This window comes from Rhinolophus sinicus, linkage group LG01 (assembly GCF_036562045.2).
Source record: "Rhinolophus sinicus isolate RSC01 linkage group LG01, ASM3656204v1, whole genome shotgun sequence".
Taxonomy (NCBI): Eukaryota; Metazoa; Chordata; class Mammalia; order Chiroptera; family Rhinolophidae; genus Rhinolophus; species Rhinolophus sinicus.
The window spans coordinates 132,238,744-132,260,751 of record NC_133751.1 but is presented as its reverse complement, the minus strand read 5'-3'; the positions used below and the strand labels follow the sequence as shown (position 1 = coordinate 132,260,751).

Below are 22,008 nucleotides of genomic sequence, written 5' to 3'. Positions count from 1 at the left end.
AAACTATAGTTTTCACTTGGTTTAGTGAGTCTGGTTTGCCTTGAGACATTAAATGTTATCTTCAACAAAATTTCTTAAAACTATTCAATTCTATTATCCCTTCCCTCCAAAAATCACTGCTATTCAAAGTGCTGTACTTGAATAATCAGCATGTGTCTCACCTTGGAGCTTGGTAGAAATGCAGACTCTGAGGCCCACCTCAGACTTTATGAATCATAACCTACATTTTAACAAGTTCCCTAGCTAATTTGCTCTATATTAAGTTAAGCCCTAATGAATCAGATCTCAACTTGTATTGCCTCCTTGAGGAAATCTTTAGTGACATTCCTGATTGGGCCCAGTGTCCTCATTAATTTTCTCGTAGCACCAAGTTTCTTTCATTCATGGTTCTTACACTGCAATTTTATGTTTATCAGTCTATCATTTGAATGTCTCTCCAGTAACTATCAGCTGAGGATGAATTTTGCTTTTGGTCATCATGGTATACCTGGCACAGTGTGTTATATATCATATATAATTAATAAGTAGTGAATTAATTAATTACTTAAGCCTGTCATTACTGTTGTTAATACTATAATAGTTATTATCAGAATGAGTTATTTCTAATATTTTTATTCCTGGGACTTTAAACAATATTATCATCATTGTCATTATTATTAACACCAACCATTTATTGAGTTACTAATGTTAGAAAACATTGTGCTGGAAGTTGAAGATACACATAAATATACTAAACTAATGTCTTTATGATTCAGGAAATTATAATCTGGTAGAGATGTCAGGATTATCACATGAAAAGACAAATGCATATGTAAAGAGGCAAAGGAGTGAACCTCAGCTCCACTGAGATGACTGATGTTTTCCAGTCTCCAAAATAAGAAATGAAATATTTTATAAATGCACTTTTCATTTAGCAAATATTTACTAACATCTTCCATGTGTCAAACAATCTGCTAAGACATTTAAGGGTATCAGACAAAACTAATACCTGTCCTGGCAATGCTTTCACTCAATTGTTTTCTAATTTGTAATATGCCTAACAAACTACATTTTATTATACAAAAGACAAAGGTGAATTATCCTAGAAGTTATGCTTATATTGATTCTTTTCATAGTTGCTTTCAGAATACCTATGTTTTGGCACTTCCCCAAAGTGGCTTAGATATAGAGGATATACTTGAGACAGCATTAGAGTATTTTTGTGACCTGCATTATACATGTCTAATATGCATTCCCCTGACTATGCCTTGAGTCCCCAAATACTCAAATATGCGAAACATTAAAAAGTTATGTTTATTATAAATGTATTCATTTTATCTTTTTTTTGCATGATTGCTGTAAACAAGTTTTGTACAAGAGTCCTGTGTATCAACACCTATTAATTTTAAATACCTGGTCTGTTTATCAAATCAGAGATTTTATGAAGTATGATAAAAGAATTATTCCTGATATAAATTAAGCCAGACCCTAAGTCATTCATCTGTGTACTTAAAAAAATATTGCACAGATAGCTAGATGTGCCCCTCTCCTCCAAGAAAAGTGAACCAGATATTTCTTCCAGCCTCACTCTTAGGTTCTGAGTGCTATGCGTGTGACAGAAAAATTAAGAGTCATTAATGGAACTCAGTACAGGTCTAGATGGAGTACTAGATGGAGACTGATAGTAAATGTTAGAAAGTGAAGTGTCGGAGAGGAAACAACTCAGCCTCCCATGGATATTTTGCCGTAGGGATGATGAATAGAAGTCCAGTCATGTTGGTCTCTTAGACTTGACTATATGGAGATATGAGGCCTACTTTTTCCTAGGCTTCAGATATTATCAACTCCTATCTGAAAAAGTAGGCATGGGTTTCAGTTGGTCCTCCTTCTATGTAAATTATTACCTGGATAAGAAAACAAATAATGTGATGGAGAACAACCCCTTACTAGTTTAGGCATAGTGTTACACTAATCTTTCTTCCTGGGAGTAGGATTGTAGCCTTAGGTAGCTAAAACTGTTTTGAGCTACACGGCAGAATAGATATACTGTAGTTAATTAATAGATTGATTAATTAATTTTTAAAAACAAGCCAAAGTGCTGACGCCTCTGAAGTAACACAATCCAAATGAGATCCAAACACTTCTATAACTGAGCTATTTATACCAAGATGCCTTTCTTTGCAAATCCTGAAGCAAGGAAGCCAGAGTAGCACTGAGAATTACCTAGAATGTTTTTTAACAGGAGCTTTGGAATTTTAAGCTGACTCTCCTTGGGATTCAGCAGACCTCTTCCTTTCATTACCAGAGTTTCCTCTTTCCTCTTCTCAGATAGAGATTTGAGCCCTACCAATTTTTCCTAGAGGTAGAACACCTTTCCTTTAAAAGACTTCATTACATTTACATTATGTTTGTTCCTCTACCCTTGTAGAATGCATTTAATGAAACTAAGAAATGGAAATTGGTCACAGTTAGGATTTTTATGAAATGTGACTTGTGCTCAGGATTCAAAATAAATGTTCTTACGTATGGACTTTCATTGAAAGGGTAAGCTTGAGTTCTTATAGTTATTTAAAATAATAGTTTCTTATTTGGGGGGATTTTAGTTTATCTTCCAGTTTGCAAATATATATAATCTCTTACTGTAAATAGTACTTGTGGTTAATATATTAATTTTTTCCTTAGTTGTCTTTCTATTTCCTGATTGTATAGTCCACAAAAGCTAAAGTTTTCATTGTAATATTGTGGTCCAGGTAATTACAGCTTGGAGATATATTACTTAGTGTCATCTCAACTGTATTCATAATTACACTGAAGCAAGAAAATGATAAAGCAATTAAAATACTTGTGGAAGACACTGAGTAAAAGTGTCTAACTAAGATGATCTTCACTAAAAACATAAGAGCCACTAAAAATAATACTTTTGTTTTATGAAATCCCTCAGAAAACACCCCAAAGAGTAAAAATGCTTTCGTTGATTATATATCAAGACCCTTTAGAGTCGCCATCTGGTTCCTATTTTTTCCAATTAATAATTTTGATATAAAAGTAATTCATGTTGAGTATTTTTAGGGCTCTCAATTTTTTTCAGATACCTTTTCTGTTTCTATTGAGATAATCATGTATTTTTTCTTTATTCTATTGATATATATTATACTAATTGAATTGTCATTAATAAACCAACCTGCCTTTCTTGTATAGAGTCCCACTTGTTTATGGAATATCATCCTTATTATGTTGCTGGATTTGGTTTGCTAATATTTAGTTGTAAATTTTTGTGTTTATAGTAATTGATTTTTCGTTTTGTAGTTTGTTTTACATTGATAGTGTCTGTAGTTTTATATTTTTATGTTTTGTTCTGGCCTTGATATCAGCTTAATACTGGCTGAGTTGGAATGCATATCCTCCTGTTCTATTTTTTTCACAAGTTGGTAAATAATTGATATTAATTCTCCTTTAAATGTTTAGCAGAATTCACTGATGTAGCTATCTAGGTCTTGGTATTTCTCTGTAGGGATTTATTTTTTCATTGTCTTTTTTGAAAGACTAGATTATTTATTTGAGATCTGTCTTTAACATTTTTAAAAAATAGTATAGGCATTTACAGCTACACATTTATGTCTACATAGTTCTTCATTTACATTCTATAAATTTTGGTGTATTATGCTTTTCATTTTCATTCATCTAAAAGTATTTTGTAATTTCCTTTGTGATTTATTTGTTGATTGGTTATTTAGGAGTTAGGAGTGTATTCTTCTGTGTCCACATTCTTATTTCTTCCACACATTTGTTTCTGTTATTGATTTTTAATTTTATTTCCTATGTTTTGAGATCATACTTTGTATGATTTCAATTTAACTTTGTAGAATCTTGATTTCTGGCCTAGAAAATAGTCTACCTGAAGAAAGTTCCATGTGTGCTTAAGAGAATGCGTATTTTGCTATTGTTGAGTATAGTATAACAGATAACTGCTAGGTCTAGCTGTTTATGTGTTAAAGTCTTCTATTAATGGTTGATCTACTGTCTAGTCATTCTATCCATTATTGAAAGTAGGGCATTGACATCCTCAAATATTATTGATGAATTATCTACTTTTCCCTGCAGTTATGCATTTTTTAATTCATATAATCTGTTTTTAGGTATACATATGTTTATAATTACTATATCTTCCTGATTAATAAATCATTTTATTATTATAAAACATTATTCTCCATCTCTAATGTAATATGTTTTTGTTTTAAAGTCAATTTTGTCTGATGCTACTATAGCCATTTCAATTTTTTTTTATGTTTGCTCTTTGCATATACTTTTACCCAACCTTTTACGTTCAATCTATTTGTATTTTCAGTTTAAAGTGTGTCTCTTGTACATGGCATATATAGTTGTATCATAACTTTTTATCCAGCCTTGTATTCTCTCTGACTTTTGATTGGACGTTTAATCCATTAACATTAATATCATTATTGATACAGTCTGATTTGTTTGCCATTTTATTTTTTGTTTTCTATACATTTCATGTCTCTTGCTCTGCTATTCCTCCTTATTGTTTTCCCTTGTTTTAAGTGAATGTTGTCTAGTGTAATGCTTTAATTCCTTTAATAGTTTATTTCATTATGTTTCAGTTATTTTCTTAATCATTGCTCTAGGGTTCACAATATATGTCTCAACTTATCAGAATCTACTCAGATTTATATTTTCTTTCAATATAGAAACATTATTCCTATGTAACTCTATTTCTTCTTCCTGTTTTCATGTTATTACCATGTTACCCTGAAAATAAGACCTAGCCTGACAAGCAGCTCTAATATGTCTTTGGGAGCAAAAATTAATATAAAAGCCCGTCTTATTTTAATATAATATAAGACCTGGTCTTATATAACATAACATAACATAACATAACATAGTATAGTGTAGTGTAGTGTAATGTAATGTAATGTAATGTAATGTAATATAATATAATATAATATAATATAATATAATACCAGGTCTTATATTAATTTTTGCTCCAAAGGACACATTAGAGTTGATTGTCCAGCTAAGTCTTATTTTCAGGGAAACACAGTATTGTTATAATATTACATTCTTGTGTTACAAGCACCACAATACATTAATATACATATTGTTTTTCACAATGTCTTTATAAATCAGATAAGAGAAAAATAAGAATTATGCAATTATATATTTTATACTTACCTACATAAGTATCATTACTGATGTTCTTTCTTTTTTCATATAAATTTTATTTACTACCCAGAGTCACCTGCGTTCAACCTGAAAAATTGCCTTTAGTATTTCTTATAAATTGTCTTTGCTAGCAATAAATTCTCTCAGTTTATCTGAACTGTCTGTATTTTGCCCTTATTTTTGAAAGAGAGCTTTACTGGATGTAAGATTCTTGGTTGGCATTTTCGTTTGTTTCAACACTCTGAATATGTCATTCCACTCTCTTCTAACCTCCATTGTTTCACATGAGAAATCAGCTGTTCTACATATTGGAGCTTCATTGAAAGGGATTTTTTCTTTAGTTGCTCTCAAGATTTTTTTGTCTTTGTCTTTTAAATTTTAACTATGGTGTTTCTCAGTGTGAATGTAATTGACTTTGTATTTAATATACCTGGAGATTTATGAGCTTTTTGGATGTGTTAATATTTGTCATCAAACTTAGGACTTTTTCAGTTATTATTTTTTTAAATGTGTTCTGTCCTTTTATATCTCTCCTCTATTTTTGCTATTCTCATTATTTGTATGTTGATATGTTAATGATGTCCCACATTATCTGAAAATGTTTTTATTTTTCTATAGTCTTTTTTTCCTTCAATCTTCTGATTGAATAATTTATTGTCATGTTTGTCAGTTCTTCAGTAAGTTCAAATTTAGTATGGTAACTTTCTAGATTTTTCCCCCATTTTAGATATTGTTCTTTTTAAATCAAGAATTCCCATTTGATTCATTTTGATAAATTACCAGTCTGTTTATATGAACTCATTTGCTCTTTTTGGTTATGCATTTTCAGAGCTCCATTTATTTCTGTTTTTGATTTTTGTTTAATATGGTACCATAAACATATCATCAAATTTATCATTTAAACCATTTCAAGTGTCTAGCTCTGTGGCATTAAGTACATAAAGTACAGAATTTTTCAGCTCACCAAACTGCAACTCCACACAAATTAAACCATAAATCTCCATCCCCCACCCCAACTCTGGCAACCATTATTGTATTTTATCTCTATGAATTTGACCATTCTAGGTACACATAAGTGGAGTCGTACAACATTCATCTTTTTGTGACTGGCTTATTTTACTTTGCATTACATATTTAAGGTTTATTTATGCTGGGGCACATGCTGGGACACAATATTCCATGCTGTGGCACAATATTCCATTGTATGTATGTATCACACTTTGTTTATTTTATTTTTTTTATTTTATTTACCATTTAGGTGGCTTCTACCTTTCAGTTATTTTGAACAATATTACAGTGAATAAGGGTGTATAAATACATGTTCAAATCCCTTCATTCAATTATTTTGGTTATAGGCCCCAAAATAGGATTGCTGGATAACATGGTAATCATGTGTTTAACTTTTTAAGGAACAAAAAAACCATTTTGCATAGTGACTGTAGCATTTTACATTATTACCAGAAATGCACAGGGTTGCAGCTTCTACATATCCTTGGTAACATTTGCTATTTTCTGTTTATTTTTTTTTAATTTTCTTTTTTTCATCATGGCCATCTTAATGAGTGTAAAATGGTATCTCATGGTGGGTTTGATTTTCATTTTCCTAATGATTAATCATGTTGATAAACATTTTGTCATGTGCTTATTGGCGATGTATATATATATATATATATATATATATATATATATATATATATATTCTTTTGGAGAAATATCTAAGTTTTTGTGCATTTTAATTTTTTGTTGTTTTTGTTGTTGTTGTTGAGTTGTAGAAGTTTTTATAATTATGAATCATAATTTCTTATCGGATATATAATTTTAAAATATATTTGTATATTTATTTTCTCCCATTCCATGCCCTAATTATGATCTGATTTGTCTGTTGTTTGAAAATAAAAGAATGTACTTAGGCTCATTCAATAAACTTTTGGCTACTTTTCTGAAGCAGACTTTGAACTTTTTTTTTTTTTAACTCTGGTAGGATTCTTCTTCTTATCCATGTTTTCCCCTTATTCTAGCTGACTTATGTTTTAGTTTGTTGCTCCCATGGAGCTACCATCCTTGTCTGAATTAACTACCACCAACAACTCCATTGCTTTTGGCAGTGCTTTTAGGCTTGATCTTCCCCCATACTGTGTTCCAAAGAAAGTCAGTTCCCATGGGGAGAGTGACCTAGCTCCATGTTCTTCAAGCTTGCTTTCCCTCAGACAGAATCTGTACATCACTGCTCTGGAGCTGGAGATAGGTACAGTGTCCCATTTTTCTCACAGTGACACTTCTGATTAACTATTGGCATTCTAGGTGGGTGTGGTTGCTTTTGGTCTTCTTGACTTGTCTCTCTTGGTGTGGAAACTCTGCCGTATGAGTGATGAGAGCAGTTGAAGCCCAGTATTCTTGTTCTGTTTCTGGAAAAGAGCTCCCACCCTATGGGTATATTCCTCCTCTTTTTAATGTGATAGTTTTGCCTTTTTCTCTGCCTTTTATTCTCCAGGTAAGAATTACTCTAGTTCAGTCTCTTCAGAGAACAAACCTTCAGTGTTCTGCTGCAAGGCTTAGAAGAAGAAATATAGGTCTAACTTTTCCTTGCAATCAATTCTCCTGTTTACATCCCCAATCTACCTTACTCCCACTCCTTCTCCTTTCAGGGCTATTAAGTGCCTTCCATTTCTAAGCCATTCCAGAATTTTGATATTGTATATACTTGCTTCTTGGCTCCAAGGGCTTCCATGTTGTACAACTTGAAATCCATTCATATCAAATTTTAATAGTGCCCCCATAAGTTGTACAGTGTATAGCCTGTGTGTTCGGAATACAACAGCCCTGATAATCATCCCTTACAATCTCCTTCAACCCTTGGCTTAGTTTTTACTTACTTAGTACTCTAAAAGACTAAGGTCAATCAGCACTCATTTATTGCCTCTTTACTTCTACATTTTTGTGTATATATATATATATATATGTATATATATGTATATATATATTATTATTGTTTTCTTTCTAGTCTCTTTTCTTATTTTCTTCAATCTTATTGGTTTGTGCCTTTCTTATCATTTATTGAGGATTTGACTAAGTGCAGAGGTGAAGAGGTATGTATAATTGTTATGCTTAACATAGTTAGTGAGCATGTTTCAGCCTAATATATGCCAGGAACTGTGTTGCATTTGTCTGTGTTCATTCTCATTGTATTGAACTTAACAGACACCTTCCAAAGGTCATCACTGCCTCCTATGGACTGGGGCTAGTTAGTATGAGGGTTTAAGAGAAGGGTGTTTGCCCTTTGAAGTGGGGGGACCACTTTTATTTATCTTCAGTTTATACACAGATTTAGTCACAAGTACCTCTAAGCTTCTTAACATGCAGAAATTGCCATAAGTTGTGAACTCCCTTTGCAAAAGAGAGTTCTTCATTCATGTTTCTTCACTTCCTCTAACCCAGTTGTTACTATAACCTCCATTCCATTATGTTTATCTCATATAAGCTATGTAATATGCTTATATAATTTATATATATAATCCTTCAAACATATGTTCATTTTCTTACCCTCTACCTCTAGGCATGAAAAATTCTTTTAGTAGATGTATACAATTTTACTGGGTAATTGTATTTTTCTCAGGCCCTTGTGGTAAATATAGTTTTTGTTCTTTTATTTTTTTTTTCCTTAAGCATAGTTTCTCTGTGTTCACAACTAAATATATTGAACCAGCAAAGACCTGACAATAGTTATCTTATTAATTAATCTAGCATATAATCCTTACTGCAAAATCAAATGCAAAATACTAAACACGATGTATAATACCGCAAAATACTGGCTTTAACAGCATAATGCACCTAGCATTCTCAGCTTTCTTTTCCTTATCTATTCCAATTCCAGTTCTTATCTCAGCAGTTATATGATACTTGAAAAATTATAGAGCATATTTGCTCTCATTATGCCTTTTAATAGTCATAAAATTTACCAAAACATGTGCTCAGTTGAAAGTTAAGTTTTGGAAAGATTAAAAAACTAGTCTAGAGTTAAATATCTGGTAAGGGATATTACAAATAAATCTGTCTTCTACTTTAAGGACTAAGGCACATTTCAAATTACCAAGTATGCCTAGTCTGTTGTTTTATATAAACAAACAATAGAAATGAAAATTTCTGGATCCCTTCGGTGGAGGTATTGTTGATGATTATAATGATAGTACTCTGCCAACCTGCAACGGGTATTTAAAATATGTCAGACACTAAGCTAAATGGTTCTATTGAATTACTGTGTTAAAACCTCACACTATCCCTATGAAGTGTCAGTAATATCATTATTCTTATGTAATTTGTTCTGAGAACTCCACACCAGCATGTGTTGCTTTATTTTATCTTCTCATGCCCTCTTATAGATAAAACTGAAGTAATCACTTTTCTTGAACAATATCCCCACTAATAACTTATACCTGCAGATTACAGGTTTCTTATTTAGCAAATTTTGTTGGTGGATATTGAAGCCAAATCTGTCTTTTCATACAATAAAAAAATTAGTCTCTTCTTCTTTAATTCTGCCTTGGTAAATAGATTTAAATTTTCTATGAATAAAATCTTTTTCAAAATGTGCATATGTAAACTTTGTAATGCTATTAAAATAAAATAAAATATCTAAAGTTGGTATATTACTATAATTTATTTTATTTGGAGAACCAAAATTAGCAGTTTCCATCCATAGTTAGCCAGTGAGATGGGACGGTTTGAATTCCTTCTCTCAGTAAACCCTAAACTTGCAATTATGACATAAAATGAGAAAAATCTCTTAGCATTTGCATGGGACACTCGCAGGATTTTGTTTTTGTACTTTGGTTTTCCTTTTACTTAATGCATACATTTCAAAGAATACATGGTAGCATACCTCAGAGTTGTATTCCTGGTATATACAGAGAAATATATGAGAAAACAGCATGAAAGTGTGGCCATAATTTGATTTTTCCAGACTGTAAATAGGAGAATAAGAGAATATGGGAGTGGAGAAGACATCTTCACTCTTAAACTTCCTGATGCAGAAGAGATGCATATAATTTCTACATACCTTTGATTAGTGAGAACAAGTTATGAGGCCCTAAGCTGTTGTAAGGAAAGGCAGGACCGAGAGTCTCTAGCTGGGTAGCACTTCTTAGAAACTCCTCTTCAGTATAAAATAAAGAGTAAAACTGTTTCTGAACAGATAGTTGTATTTCTATATAAACTAAATGTGTCAGCAGGTAATTGATTTATTAAATTACTAATCATCAATAGAGCATAATATACAGCTATTAAAAACAATTGGAAGATGTATGTGTTGAGTATACACCCACCCACACACACATACACATACACATCATTTTTTTAAAAAAAGTATATTATGTGTTATAAACTTTAAACTCAGTCCACAGAATATTTTCTTAAACTACATGATTAGTATACAACTTCAACCTCATAATAGCACATCTAAATTACACAGAACTGTGCTTTTTCTTTTGAAAGAATGTTTAACCCATAAGGGATATTAATATGCAAAATAAATACTATCAGGTGACAGCTTATTCATGTGCATTTATTAAATAGAAATTTTTAAAAATTGCTTATTATTTCTGCAGGCTTTTTGGTAGGGTATTTTTATGTTTTTGTTTTTCTATGTAGGCAATTGTGTTCTTTGAAAATATTTTTTTTTATTTATTTCATTCTTTCTAATTTGTAAACCTTAAAATATCTTTATCACCTTAAGGACCTAGCTATGACCTCCCATTCCTTACTGAATATGAGTGGTAGGAGCAGTTATCCTACTCCTGTTATGACTTGTTCCTCATTCTGTGGAAAAATAATTCAATCAGGTTTACAAAATACCCTTTATTACTATATTGCTAAGCAATTTTTATTTTTGTTTTTATTGTGAATGGGTATTGCTTTCTGTTAAATGCCTTTTGGGCATCTATTGAAGTGATCATAGGTTTTCTTTTCTTTTACTCTACTGATATGATGACCTGTATTAATTGATTTTCAAATGCTAAAACCAGCCTGTATTAATAATAAACCTCACATAGTTAAAATATATCATTCTTTTTGATGTTGCTAGATTTGGATTATTAGGAATTTTGCCTCTATGTACAAAGGGAATGTTTGTCTACAGGTTTTTTTTCTTTTTTCTTCTTTTTTTTTCTTTAATGTATTTGTACGATTTTGGTGTTAGGGTGATTCTGGCCTTATAAAATGAGTTAGTAAATGTTTCCTTTCCTTCTCTTTTCTAGAAATGTTTGTGTAGAATTGGTGTTATTTTTTCTCCAAATGTTTGGTAAAATCTCTAGTGAAGCCATCTGGACCTATGAACAGCTTTTTAACTATAAATTCGTTTTTTTAAAAACATAGAAATATTCACATTACCTGCTTCTTATTGAGTGATCTTTGGCAGTTCGTATCTTTCAAGGAACTTTTCTCTTTTATCTATGTTGTCAAACTTAAGAGTTGTTCATAGTTTTTTCTTATTGTTTTAAAGCTGTAAGTTCTGTTGCAACAACCTCTCTTTCCTTGCTGATATTTACAATTTGTGTCTTTTTGTGAGTTTACCAAGGTCATAGAATACAAGGTTAACATGTAAGAATCAATTGTATTTATAAATGCTAGCAATGTGCAACAGGAAATTGAAATAAACAATAGCACATATGAAAAACCCCAGACTATGAAATACTTAGATATAAAGCGAATATATATGTGCAGAGTGTGCTGGAAACTTGTGAAGAAAAGGTCCCCCCCCAAAAAAAAAAATCATCCCATATACACCATATTTGTAGATTTGGAGACTTAATAGTGTTAAGATGACAGTCTTCCCAAATCTATAGATTTAACATAATTCCAATTAAAGTCCTAGCCCGATCTCATAGAAACTGACAATCTGTTTCTTAAATGTTTATGGAAATAAAACTAAAATGTAAAGCAATCTTGAAAAAACAAGAACTTAGCATAAAAATTATGCTATCAGATTTCAAAATTTATTATATCAAAACGGTATGCTTTTGGAGAAAGGATAAACATGTAGATTAATGAAACACAGGAGTACAGAGATGCACCCATAATTGATTGTTAACAGGATACAAAGGTAATTAATTCAATGGAGAAGTGTTAGTCTTGCTCAATAAATGGTGTTGGAAAAGTTCAATATTTAACGCAAAAAGAAAAAAATAAACTTTAATTCATATTTTACACTATATATGAAAACTAACTCAAACTAGACCAGAAATCTAAAACTATAGAAACCTTTTAAATGGAAACATAGGAGACATTGGCTTATACAAGAAATGCTTAGCTTTAACACCAAAGCATGATTCAAACAAAAAAGAAAATACTGAGAAATTGGATTTTATCAAAATTAAGAAATATTTTTCTTCATAATTCTAGTATTTGAAAAGCACTAATGAAAAGTGAAAAGAGAAGGTACAGACTGGGAGAAAATATTTACAAATCAAATATCTCATAATAAATTTGTATGCAGAAACTTGTAGCCACGATAGCACAAGTAAAAACACTCATGAAAGACAACTTCCAGAACTGCTTCAGAAAGTGGCAAGAATGATGGGATAAGTTTGTTCCAAGTGAGGGAGAGTATTTTGAGGGGGATTAATGGCAATGTGTCTTTTACTATAATATTTTTTTTAATTTAAACATTCACTGTATTTTTATCACACTGTATATTATAGATAGATAGATAGATAGATAGATAGATAGATAGATAGATGATAGATAGATAGATAGATAGATAGATAGATAGACAGACAGATAGATAGATAATATTCCCTCTCAAAACTCAATTAAATAAAACTAATAAAAAGTGGGCAAAAAAATCAGTCAGTTCACCATAGGTGTCATATGACTGGCAAATGAGCACATGAAAAAATATTGAATACCATGAGTCATTGGGGAATACAAATTAAAACTACAATCAGGTACCATTACATACTGATTAAAATGGCTTAAAAATTAAAATTAAATAAAAAGCTGATAATAAGTAGTGGTGGGCAGAAGGCCAAGTAGCTGAGAGATATATGTATCAATAGTGGGAATGCAAAGTGGTATAGACACTTTGGAAAAAAGCTTGAGAGTTTCTTACAAAATAAAATATCCTTTTACCCTATAAGCATGCCTTCCAATAATTACCCAAATGAAATGATAGCCTATATTTGCACAAAACTTTTATGTAAATGTATATAGCAACTTTATTCACAATCAAGCCAAACTAGAAATAACTCAAATACCCATCAGTTGTGAAATGAATAAACAAACCAAAGTACACTCATACAATGGAATACTATTCGTCAAATGAAGGAGGGAACTATTGATAAAATAGCATGGATGAATCTCAAAAATGTTATGCTAAGAAAAGATGCTATCATCTGGATAATTCCATTTATATAACACGCTGGGAATGGCAAAGCTACTGAGACAGAAAACAGATCAATGATTGCCAAAAACTGACAGTAGGGAAAGGAGTTGACCGCAGAAGGGCGCAGGAAATTATTTTGGGATAATTGTCCTTTTCTATAGCTTGATGATGGTATTGGTTACACAACTATATGCATTTATCTAAACTCAATGAACTATACACTAAAGAGAATGAATTTTACTACATGTAAATTATACCATAATAACAAAAATGGGACCAAAAAAATCATTAGTAAAGCATTTCCTTAATGTTATATCTTTCTACATGAGAACACACTGAAACTTTGAGGCCAGGGTTGTAGTTTAGCACTAAGCAAATAATTCTGAAGAAATCCATGTTAGAGGTCAGAAGGAGCATCCTAGTCTCTGCAAGGCAGCTCACGATTGCATTTTACTAGGCCAAGGAAACAGGGGTGAGAGAATGAATGATGTGACACAAATTATCACCATTCTAAATATGTGGAGCATATGTCCTGCTGACAAGATGGGCTGTCTGGCATGATAAGTAGCTGCATCAGATTTTCAATCCAAGTTCAAAAAGTGAGTGAAATACTTATCTTTCCGATGTGCTATCTCAGTAAAAATATGTTTTTCCTCATTACTAAGATTATAGTTCATGGTTAAAAAGCACTTTCATATAAGCCAAATTCAAGGAGTAATTTGATTACTAAAATTGAGAATGAAACATCATCCCATTTTGTAAAATAATGTCTCAGTTAACGTATGTATTCGGAAAGGTATCTATATCTCTTTGTATTTCCAAAGAGTTTAAACAAGTTCTAATTTCCTCTCAGGGAGAAACGTATAATCTAGAAGCACATGAATAAAATAGTGTAGCTGTGTTCTCACTATCCTGCTAAGTCCAATACACAATCGATGTGAATGGTTTGATTATAGGTCGCAAAGGCTGCCAGCATATTGCTGTTCACTACACTGTGGATAAACTGATGGCTACACGTGCAAGATTGCAAACAGTGGTCCTGTGGCTTAGAGATATTTACATAAACAAAATTGATGAGGGAAGAAACCTCCTACCAGTCAAAACTTGTACTTATTATAATTGTTGGAATCTTGTCATTGTTGGAATCAGGTTATTGACTTCTGATCACCACTTTCTACTGTCCTGTGTTTACTCTGAGGCAGGTTAGCAAAATTTATTTGTATCCATTTCCTAGATCATAAACCTGCATACATTTATGGAAATGTATTCTAAACCCAATGCTCTTAAAAAGCATAACAGTCCTTAAAGACTGTGCATGCTACTGTATTTGTGAAATTTGCTTACCTGAATTGTTAATTAGTCCATGTTTATGCAGCAAATTAATTATTGCTTCAGAGTGTAATATTTATATTTTACAGAAACAAGTTAGCCAGTACAGACAAATCTTTATTTCCTATGATTACTGTTTCCATATGTGGTGGGGACTTTGCAATTAAGTAAACTGTTTCATGAGAATTTACCTAAAAAGTATCTTCTCTGGAAAACATAAAAATTTGTACAAATGATTTGGGGGCAAAACTCTATGTCGTATAACTCCCAAAGACTAAAAGAGCAAAAGAGAAAGCTTTTCTGTTGTAAAAAGAAATAGTTTCAAATTGCCTGAAGAGTATGAAAATTATGAGAATATTGACAATATATATTCTGTTGTGCTGAATGGATGATTAAGCTTAAATGGTACAGTGATAATAAAAATAATAAGGATGATAAAAAGAGTTACCAAGGCAGGCAATATTTTAAGAAATTTGTGACTTACCTCATTTAAACCTCGTAACAACCCTTTGAGGTAGTTTCTATTATTATCTCCATTTTAGCAATAAGGAAAAACAGGTATAAAGAGCTTATGTCATTTACCAATCACCATGGTATTATGTCACAAACAATCCTCATATCCAGGGGTTTAATGCAACAAAAATCCAGATTTTCACCCATCTCAGTCGAGTTAGGTCCAGCAGATGCTCCCCATGTGTTGTTCTATGCTCCCTCAATTTGGGGCCTCTACCCAAAGATCCTGTAAGTCTTCTTCCAGATTCCCTGCATTCAGAGGGTTGACAGGTGAAAAAAGTGGAAGATTGACAGAACATTTTAGAGGCCAGTTCCAAAAGCGGCATGTACTAATTTTGCCTATATTACATTGTCTAGAACCCAGATATATGTCTCCAACCTAGTAGCAAGCCAACTGGGAAATGGAATAATTTCATGTGTCCAGGAAGAGGAAACAGAATTGATGAACATTATCTGTTCTTTACCACACTCACATAGCTTGAAATTAGTAAAACTAGGGTTAGAGCCTAGGTATTCTGGCTTCAGAGTCCCAGGCCTTAACCATAACACTCTATCAGCACACAGGAAAAAAGAAAAAAAGCGGTGAAAGAGATATGACATTTAGTCTGAATTAATTTTCTATCCTCATATTCTTTTTACTATTTATTAGTAATACAAATTTAGGAATCTATTTATTAAATCTATTTCTAAGTTAAAGAATGGCTTAGAAAATTAGATGCCTCAAAATTACCCACTAATTGTAAACTGCTAACTTGCATTTGATAGAAAAAAATATATTCACATTTTTATAATATTCCCCTGTACGACTTTGAAAAGGACACCCCAAGATTCCTTAAAAATAACAGAAAGGAGTGAGTCTTCATCAATTGGATTAGATTTAATTCCTGAAATAATAGCTCCTGTCCCTTAATTAAAAAGACACTTTCCTTTTATGATAATGCTGAGGAATACAAATTAGATACTATGTTTACATATCTGTATTGTGACTTGCATATTTCAACCCCTTAACTACTAGTGGTCTTCCTAATTCAGTCTAAGATCCAAACCAATGATAATGTTGCATGAAAAAATGACCGTGCTTCATAAAAAGCATTTTGTAAAGACCAGTGATTCAAGTACAAAATTTCTTTTCTACTCAAATAAGCTTTCCAACAAAATTAATCTGATGCAATTTTAATTACATACATAATCATTATAGTGTTGCACATAATTAAGCATAAACGGTAAGCAGTTCAAATAGATAACATTACAGTAATTAGTAATTGCTTTCACAGTAAAGCCAAATTTTATTTTTTCATGTTATTAGTTCATAGTTCTTCATGATCTATTAAAAAAATCAATGTTTACCATTTCACTTGGTATCATATATTGTTTAATTGTCTTCCTATTACGTCTCTGCACATACACAAACTCTCATATAGGATAAATTCAATAAACCTAAAGCTAAGTTACTCTTGTCTCTTTTGCTATTTTCAACCACCCGATTCCCACCTAATGTCCAAAACCATGTGTGAAAAATGCCCTTTCCTACTCATTTTTTCCCCCATTTTCTCTTATTTCTCCTCAGTTCTCCTCATAACTTCCCTCATATTGATAACTTTTTTCAACACACATTGGATTGGATTGGAGAGGGCAGAAATATGGAACCAATAGGCCATGGATTTTTTTTACTTTGGATTGATACAGGGGAAAAATGGAATTGGGTTAAGTGGTTAAGTGGAAAAAATAATACATTTAAAGCACTGAGTTAATATACATGCCTTAAGGTATAAACTAAATAAATTAGGTAATACCCTTAACTCCATTCCCTTTATGCTATAACATATTTTAGTCTGTCTTATGAGAAAACTTTCCTGCTTCTTCTTTCTGTCCCTATCCATTACTACATTAATCTTGGTCCTCTCTGGTCTTAATTGATCCTATTAGGAAACCCAGTGTATTGTTGGGGCTTCATCCAAGTATATTTCTCTAAGAATTTGACATTTATGGCTCTGCTTGCTTCAATTAACTGTTCTTCTACCTTAGGTTTTGTGAGGCTTTCTAGGGTTTTCATCTATATATTTGATTATTTCTCAGTTTTCTTTGTCAACATCTCTCTGTGCTTTCCCTTCATATATGAAAATTCTCCGGTTTTAGTTTTATCATAACTGTTCTTTATAAAGGATGATTCTTTCCTCTTTGAACTGCAATTACCAATTTTATTAGGTTGGTGTAAAAGTAATTGGGGTTTAAAATATTAAAAACAATTGCAAAAACTGCAATTACTTTTGCACCAACCTGATACATTTATGACGTTCAAATCTACATCTCCAATGCAGACTTCTTTTCTTAGCTAGACTCAGATTCTCAACTTTCTCCTATTTATTATCTCATCCACATTTTCAGTTAGTCAAAGGCAAATTTATTATTTCTCCCCAAAGTTCCAGTCCTCCTGTTATTCTTAATTCATTTTGTTGGTACTGTTAACTCAATGTCATTGAATAATACTTTTACCAAGTTTTTGGTCATCCGTTCATCTAAATAATCATAGTCCTAATTTATGCCTTTGCCATTTCTCTCCATGTGATGGCTTTTCTTCCCTCACTATTTTTCCCTCATCTTTCTCTCTTCAAACAATGTAAGTCAGAGAATATCACTTCTGTCCTCCATAACTAGCGATGACTCCTATTATCAGGACAGAATATTCTACTTAATCTAAGAATTAGTTCATTTTGACCTTGTCTGAAACAATAATTGTAGTTCCATTTCCTACCATATCATACACTATGGTTTAGCCACACAAGTTTATTTATCATTGTCTGTACTTCTTGTATGTTTCAATGTATTTTTAATTTATTTTCTTATATTGTCTGCTTTTTCTGGGACGCCTTATAAATTTTGTCTGCTTTACTCTTTTTTATTTTTTTAAATTTTAGCATAAGTTAAATTTCTTTCACAGCTGTTTTCTGGATACTTACCCCTATTTCTAATCTGTGAATGAATCCTCCTTTCAGCTCAGGCCATTTGTATTTTTATTTAGCATGTATGTTGTTGGTTTTTTCTATGAATTACAGCTGTTTTGTAATATGATTGTTCTTTCCACTTAACCCCGCCCACTTCCACACTCATATTGTAATCATTTAATTTGTCTAAAGCCATTTTGCATCTATGGAACCCCAGCAGAGTGCTTAACATTGACTAGGTGTTCAATCAATGTTGCACTAAAGTGGCATATATATGCAAGACAATTTTGGATTGATTCCACCATAATCAAACAAGATTTGACAACTCAATTACCCACCTTGACGATGCAAATGAACTATCTTTAAGACCTAGTTTAATTTAATGAAGTAGAAATGCCACCTGAGAGTGTTAATCTTCATCCTAGTGTTAAGCTATTTTATTGATTTATTGATTCATGCATCCTATAAAAATTATGAAACACTTCCCATTTCTATAGCACATTACTAGGCCTAGACAAACCAACAACAACAACAAAATATAGTGTATACACCATGGTTTTAACTGTCACCAGATTGTACAGTGAGAATTAGAGGCATTATTTAGAAGAAAGTCTTTGTAGTCAGAATGACCTTGTTTTGAATGCTAGCTCTGTCAAATATTTGCTGTATAATCTTGGGTTAGTATTCAACCATCAGTTTCCTCATCTATAAAATGTAACTTATCATAATATCTACCTGTTTGACTGTTGTGAGTTTCAACAATATTGCATATTTGAAGAACTTGATGTATATTAGATTTATAATTTGTATCTATAGATATCAGTGGGGGAAAACCAAAATGTAAATATCATTATACAAAACAGAAATGCCATAGTTTCCAAAGAACCATATATTTCATATTTTTTATTAATGATGTATTATTATAGACCAGATTACTAGTCTTTGTACAGTATGTAAACATTAACATTTATAGTAGCATATAATTAGCACTCACCCCAAATCTAAACCGCCAAGTAAGATATAATTGATTTGTATATCAGTTAAATTTATATCAAGGAAACAATTGTTCCAGGTTTTTCAAGGAAAATGAACTGTAATATAAAGCAATGATTGTAATCAGAACAGTGAAAATTAAAAGTTGAAGAGGACACAACTAGTTTTAAAATTATGGTACAGCTGTTGTGTTCTAGTTAGAGGGGAAGCCATGATACTCAATGTGTTTGTCAGTAGCATATTGATAGAGAAAGAAAAAGACCACAGTTGCTTCCCCAGGGCACTCCAATCTTAGGAAACAGACAAAAAGAGGAGAGACCCTGGAGAGGAGGCTATGAAATAGGAGGAAAACCAAGAGTATGGAGCCCTGAAAGCAAAGGGATGAATCTGTATCCGGAAGAAGTGTCTACCCGTCTACTGCTGCTGATACCATAGATAATTAAGATGAGGACTGAGAAAAGACCACTGTACTTTTCAGCACTAAGGTCATGAGAGATATTTACATGAGCAATTTCTATGGAGCAATGTATGGGAAAGCTTGATGAATTGGGTTTAAGATAGAAACAAAGAGGAAGAGAGAGACAATGGGTATGGACAGTTTCTTTTTGTGTGTGTGTTTTGTTATAAAGAGGAATTGGGCAGTGGAGACTAGTAGGGTCAGTGAGGGCAAGGTTCTTTGTTTTTAAGTTGGAGAAAATAAGAGCATGTTTGGTGCTGAGAATGAACTGGTAAAAGGGTCAGAAAACTTTCTGTAAATGGCTATAGTAAATATATTAGGCTTCGTGGGACATAGGTTTTTGAGGCAACTAGTCTGCTATGCCTTTATAGTGTAAAAGCAGCCATAGGTAATATTTTACAAAAGGGCATGACTGTGTTCCAGTAAAAGTTAATTGATTAAAAAAAGACAGGCGCTCTAGTTTGTTCTAATGGAAGTTTTTTTCTGTTTTGTTTTTGTATTTTTTTTTACAGAAATGATTATTTTAGGAAGTAGAGAATAGCTGAAGTGATATCCTTGACTATGTGAGAGGGGATGGGATGTGTGCACAGGAGTTGGGATTGGGAATTTTGATGATGAGTTCAGCCAAGTTTGAAAAGCAAGGAGGACAAGAATATGCAGAGATGAATAAATATGAAACATAAAATCTCTTGATTGCTTTAGTTTTCTCAGAAAAGTAGGAAGCAAGATTATCGTATGTGAGTGAACATTAGGAAGGAGATTTGGAGTTTTAAAAAGAGAAGATGTGTGAAATAGTTACATGAAACAGTTGAAAAGTAATTGGGCTAAGAAAGCAATACAGATAATTATTTTTTCAGTAAAATCCCAGATTTTCAGTTTGGAATGTTCTAGCTATTCTTTTCCACGTTGGACTCTTCATTAATTTTATTATAATTTATAATTTTCTGAAGCACCAACTAAACTACGACAAATATTAACATATTTTAAATCACTATGTTTTAGTCTTCAAAACCCTTATTTTTCTCCCTGGGGTGTGTTTAGGGAGAGGGGGAATTATAACAATTCATTAATATTATTTTCAGCAAAGTCAGTCATGCATTCTATCTATATATTTTTCAAATTTAGCAAATCTTGTTCCTGTAACAGATTATTTGTGAATTGAATACGCTCCTGTCAATCCGTATCTGTTTCATGCATTTATCATACTGAATCCTAATTTGCTCTGAGGGCTGGCTAACTTTTGCTTGAATGATATATTTGCTCTGAAAGAGTTGAAATATAATGAAATATATTATGTCCACTATTTGTCTAATATTTTGCCACCAATGAAAGATAAATTATTGAAATCAAATATATTCACATTGATTGCTATGAAGGTTACACAGGGATTGGTAAATTAAAACAAGACTTCAAAAGAGAGAAAAATCAATTGATGTGTCAGGTAGAAAGGCATAAATGGTGAAGTCAAGCACTGACTTGACATTGTTCTTTTTGAAATAATTTAATTTACCAGAATTTGAAAGGATTTGTGACTTTGAACATACATCATAAACTAAAAAGTGAAAGCCCGAACAGATTGACACAAATTTTATTAACAATACTTCAAACAAATGCAAAGTAATATGTTTTAAAGGGAATGCATACTGTTTGACCAATCACAGAAACTTTGGAGAATAACAATGAAAACTATATAATTATTATTAGACACTGGGTACTTATTAACAATATTTAAATTTAAACACCATATATGTGTGCACAGTTACAAAGAGATAATATTTTTGTTTTTCTCAACAGAACTGTTACCCAGCTGCCAGCAGTTGAATTGTCAGTATAAATGTGCAATGTTCAGAAATAGTACAAGATGTTACTGTGAGGATGGATTTGAAGTAAAAGAAGATGGGAGAAGATGTAAAGGTAAGTGTGACATGAAACTCTGTTCAATTTGTTTTCTTTTACAGAGGCTTAGTGAGCAGAATTTGAATGAAAATCTTTTGAGTACCTCCCATGTACTCCACACAGTGTTTATGTTAATTTTTTTCCTGATATTTAAAAGTTGCCACTCCCCCAAACCACAAATATAAATGTTACAGGTGTGCATTTATACCAATCAATTTTCAGTTCATATTGTAGTAATGTCAAATATGAGAAATGTAAACAATGGGAAAAGATTTGATTAATCATTAATACATTAGATTTAATTTTTTGACTTCCTAAGTATCTTGTGCCTATGCCCCTTTAAA

At 31.9% G+C, this 22,008-nt stretch overlaps 1 protein-coding gene across 5 annotated transcripts in view; it reads left to right on the top strand.

Moving 5' to 3' along the window:
• Positions 1–22,008, top strand: part of LRP1B (LDL receptor related protein 1B) — a 1,798,389-nt gene that overhangs the window by 796,019 nt on the left and 980,362 nt on the right. For all 5 annotated transcript variants that reach the window (XR_012497488.1, XM_074335786.1, XM_074335783.1 and 2 more), the window contains one exon: positions 21,563–21,682. Coding sequence is in view for 4 of the 5 variants with exons in the window: in XM_074335786.1 (XP_074191887.1) it covers positions 21,563–21,682 (120 nt within the window). In the remaining variant the exon portion in view is untranslated. The remainder of the gene's footprint in view (positions 1–21,562; positions 21,683–22,008) is intronic.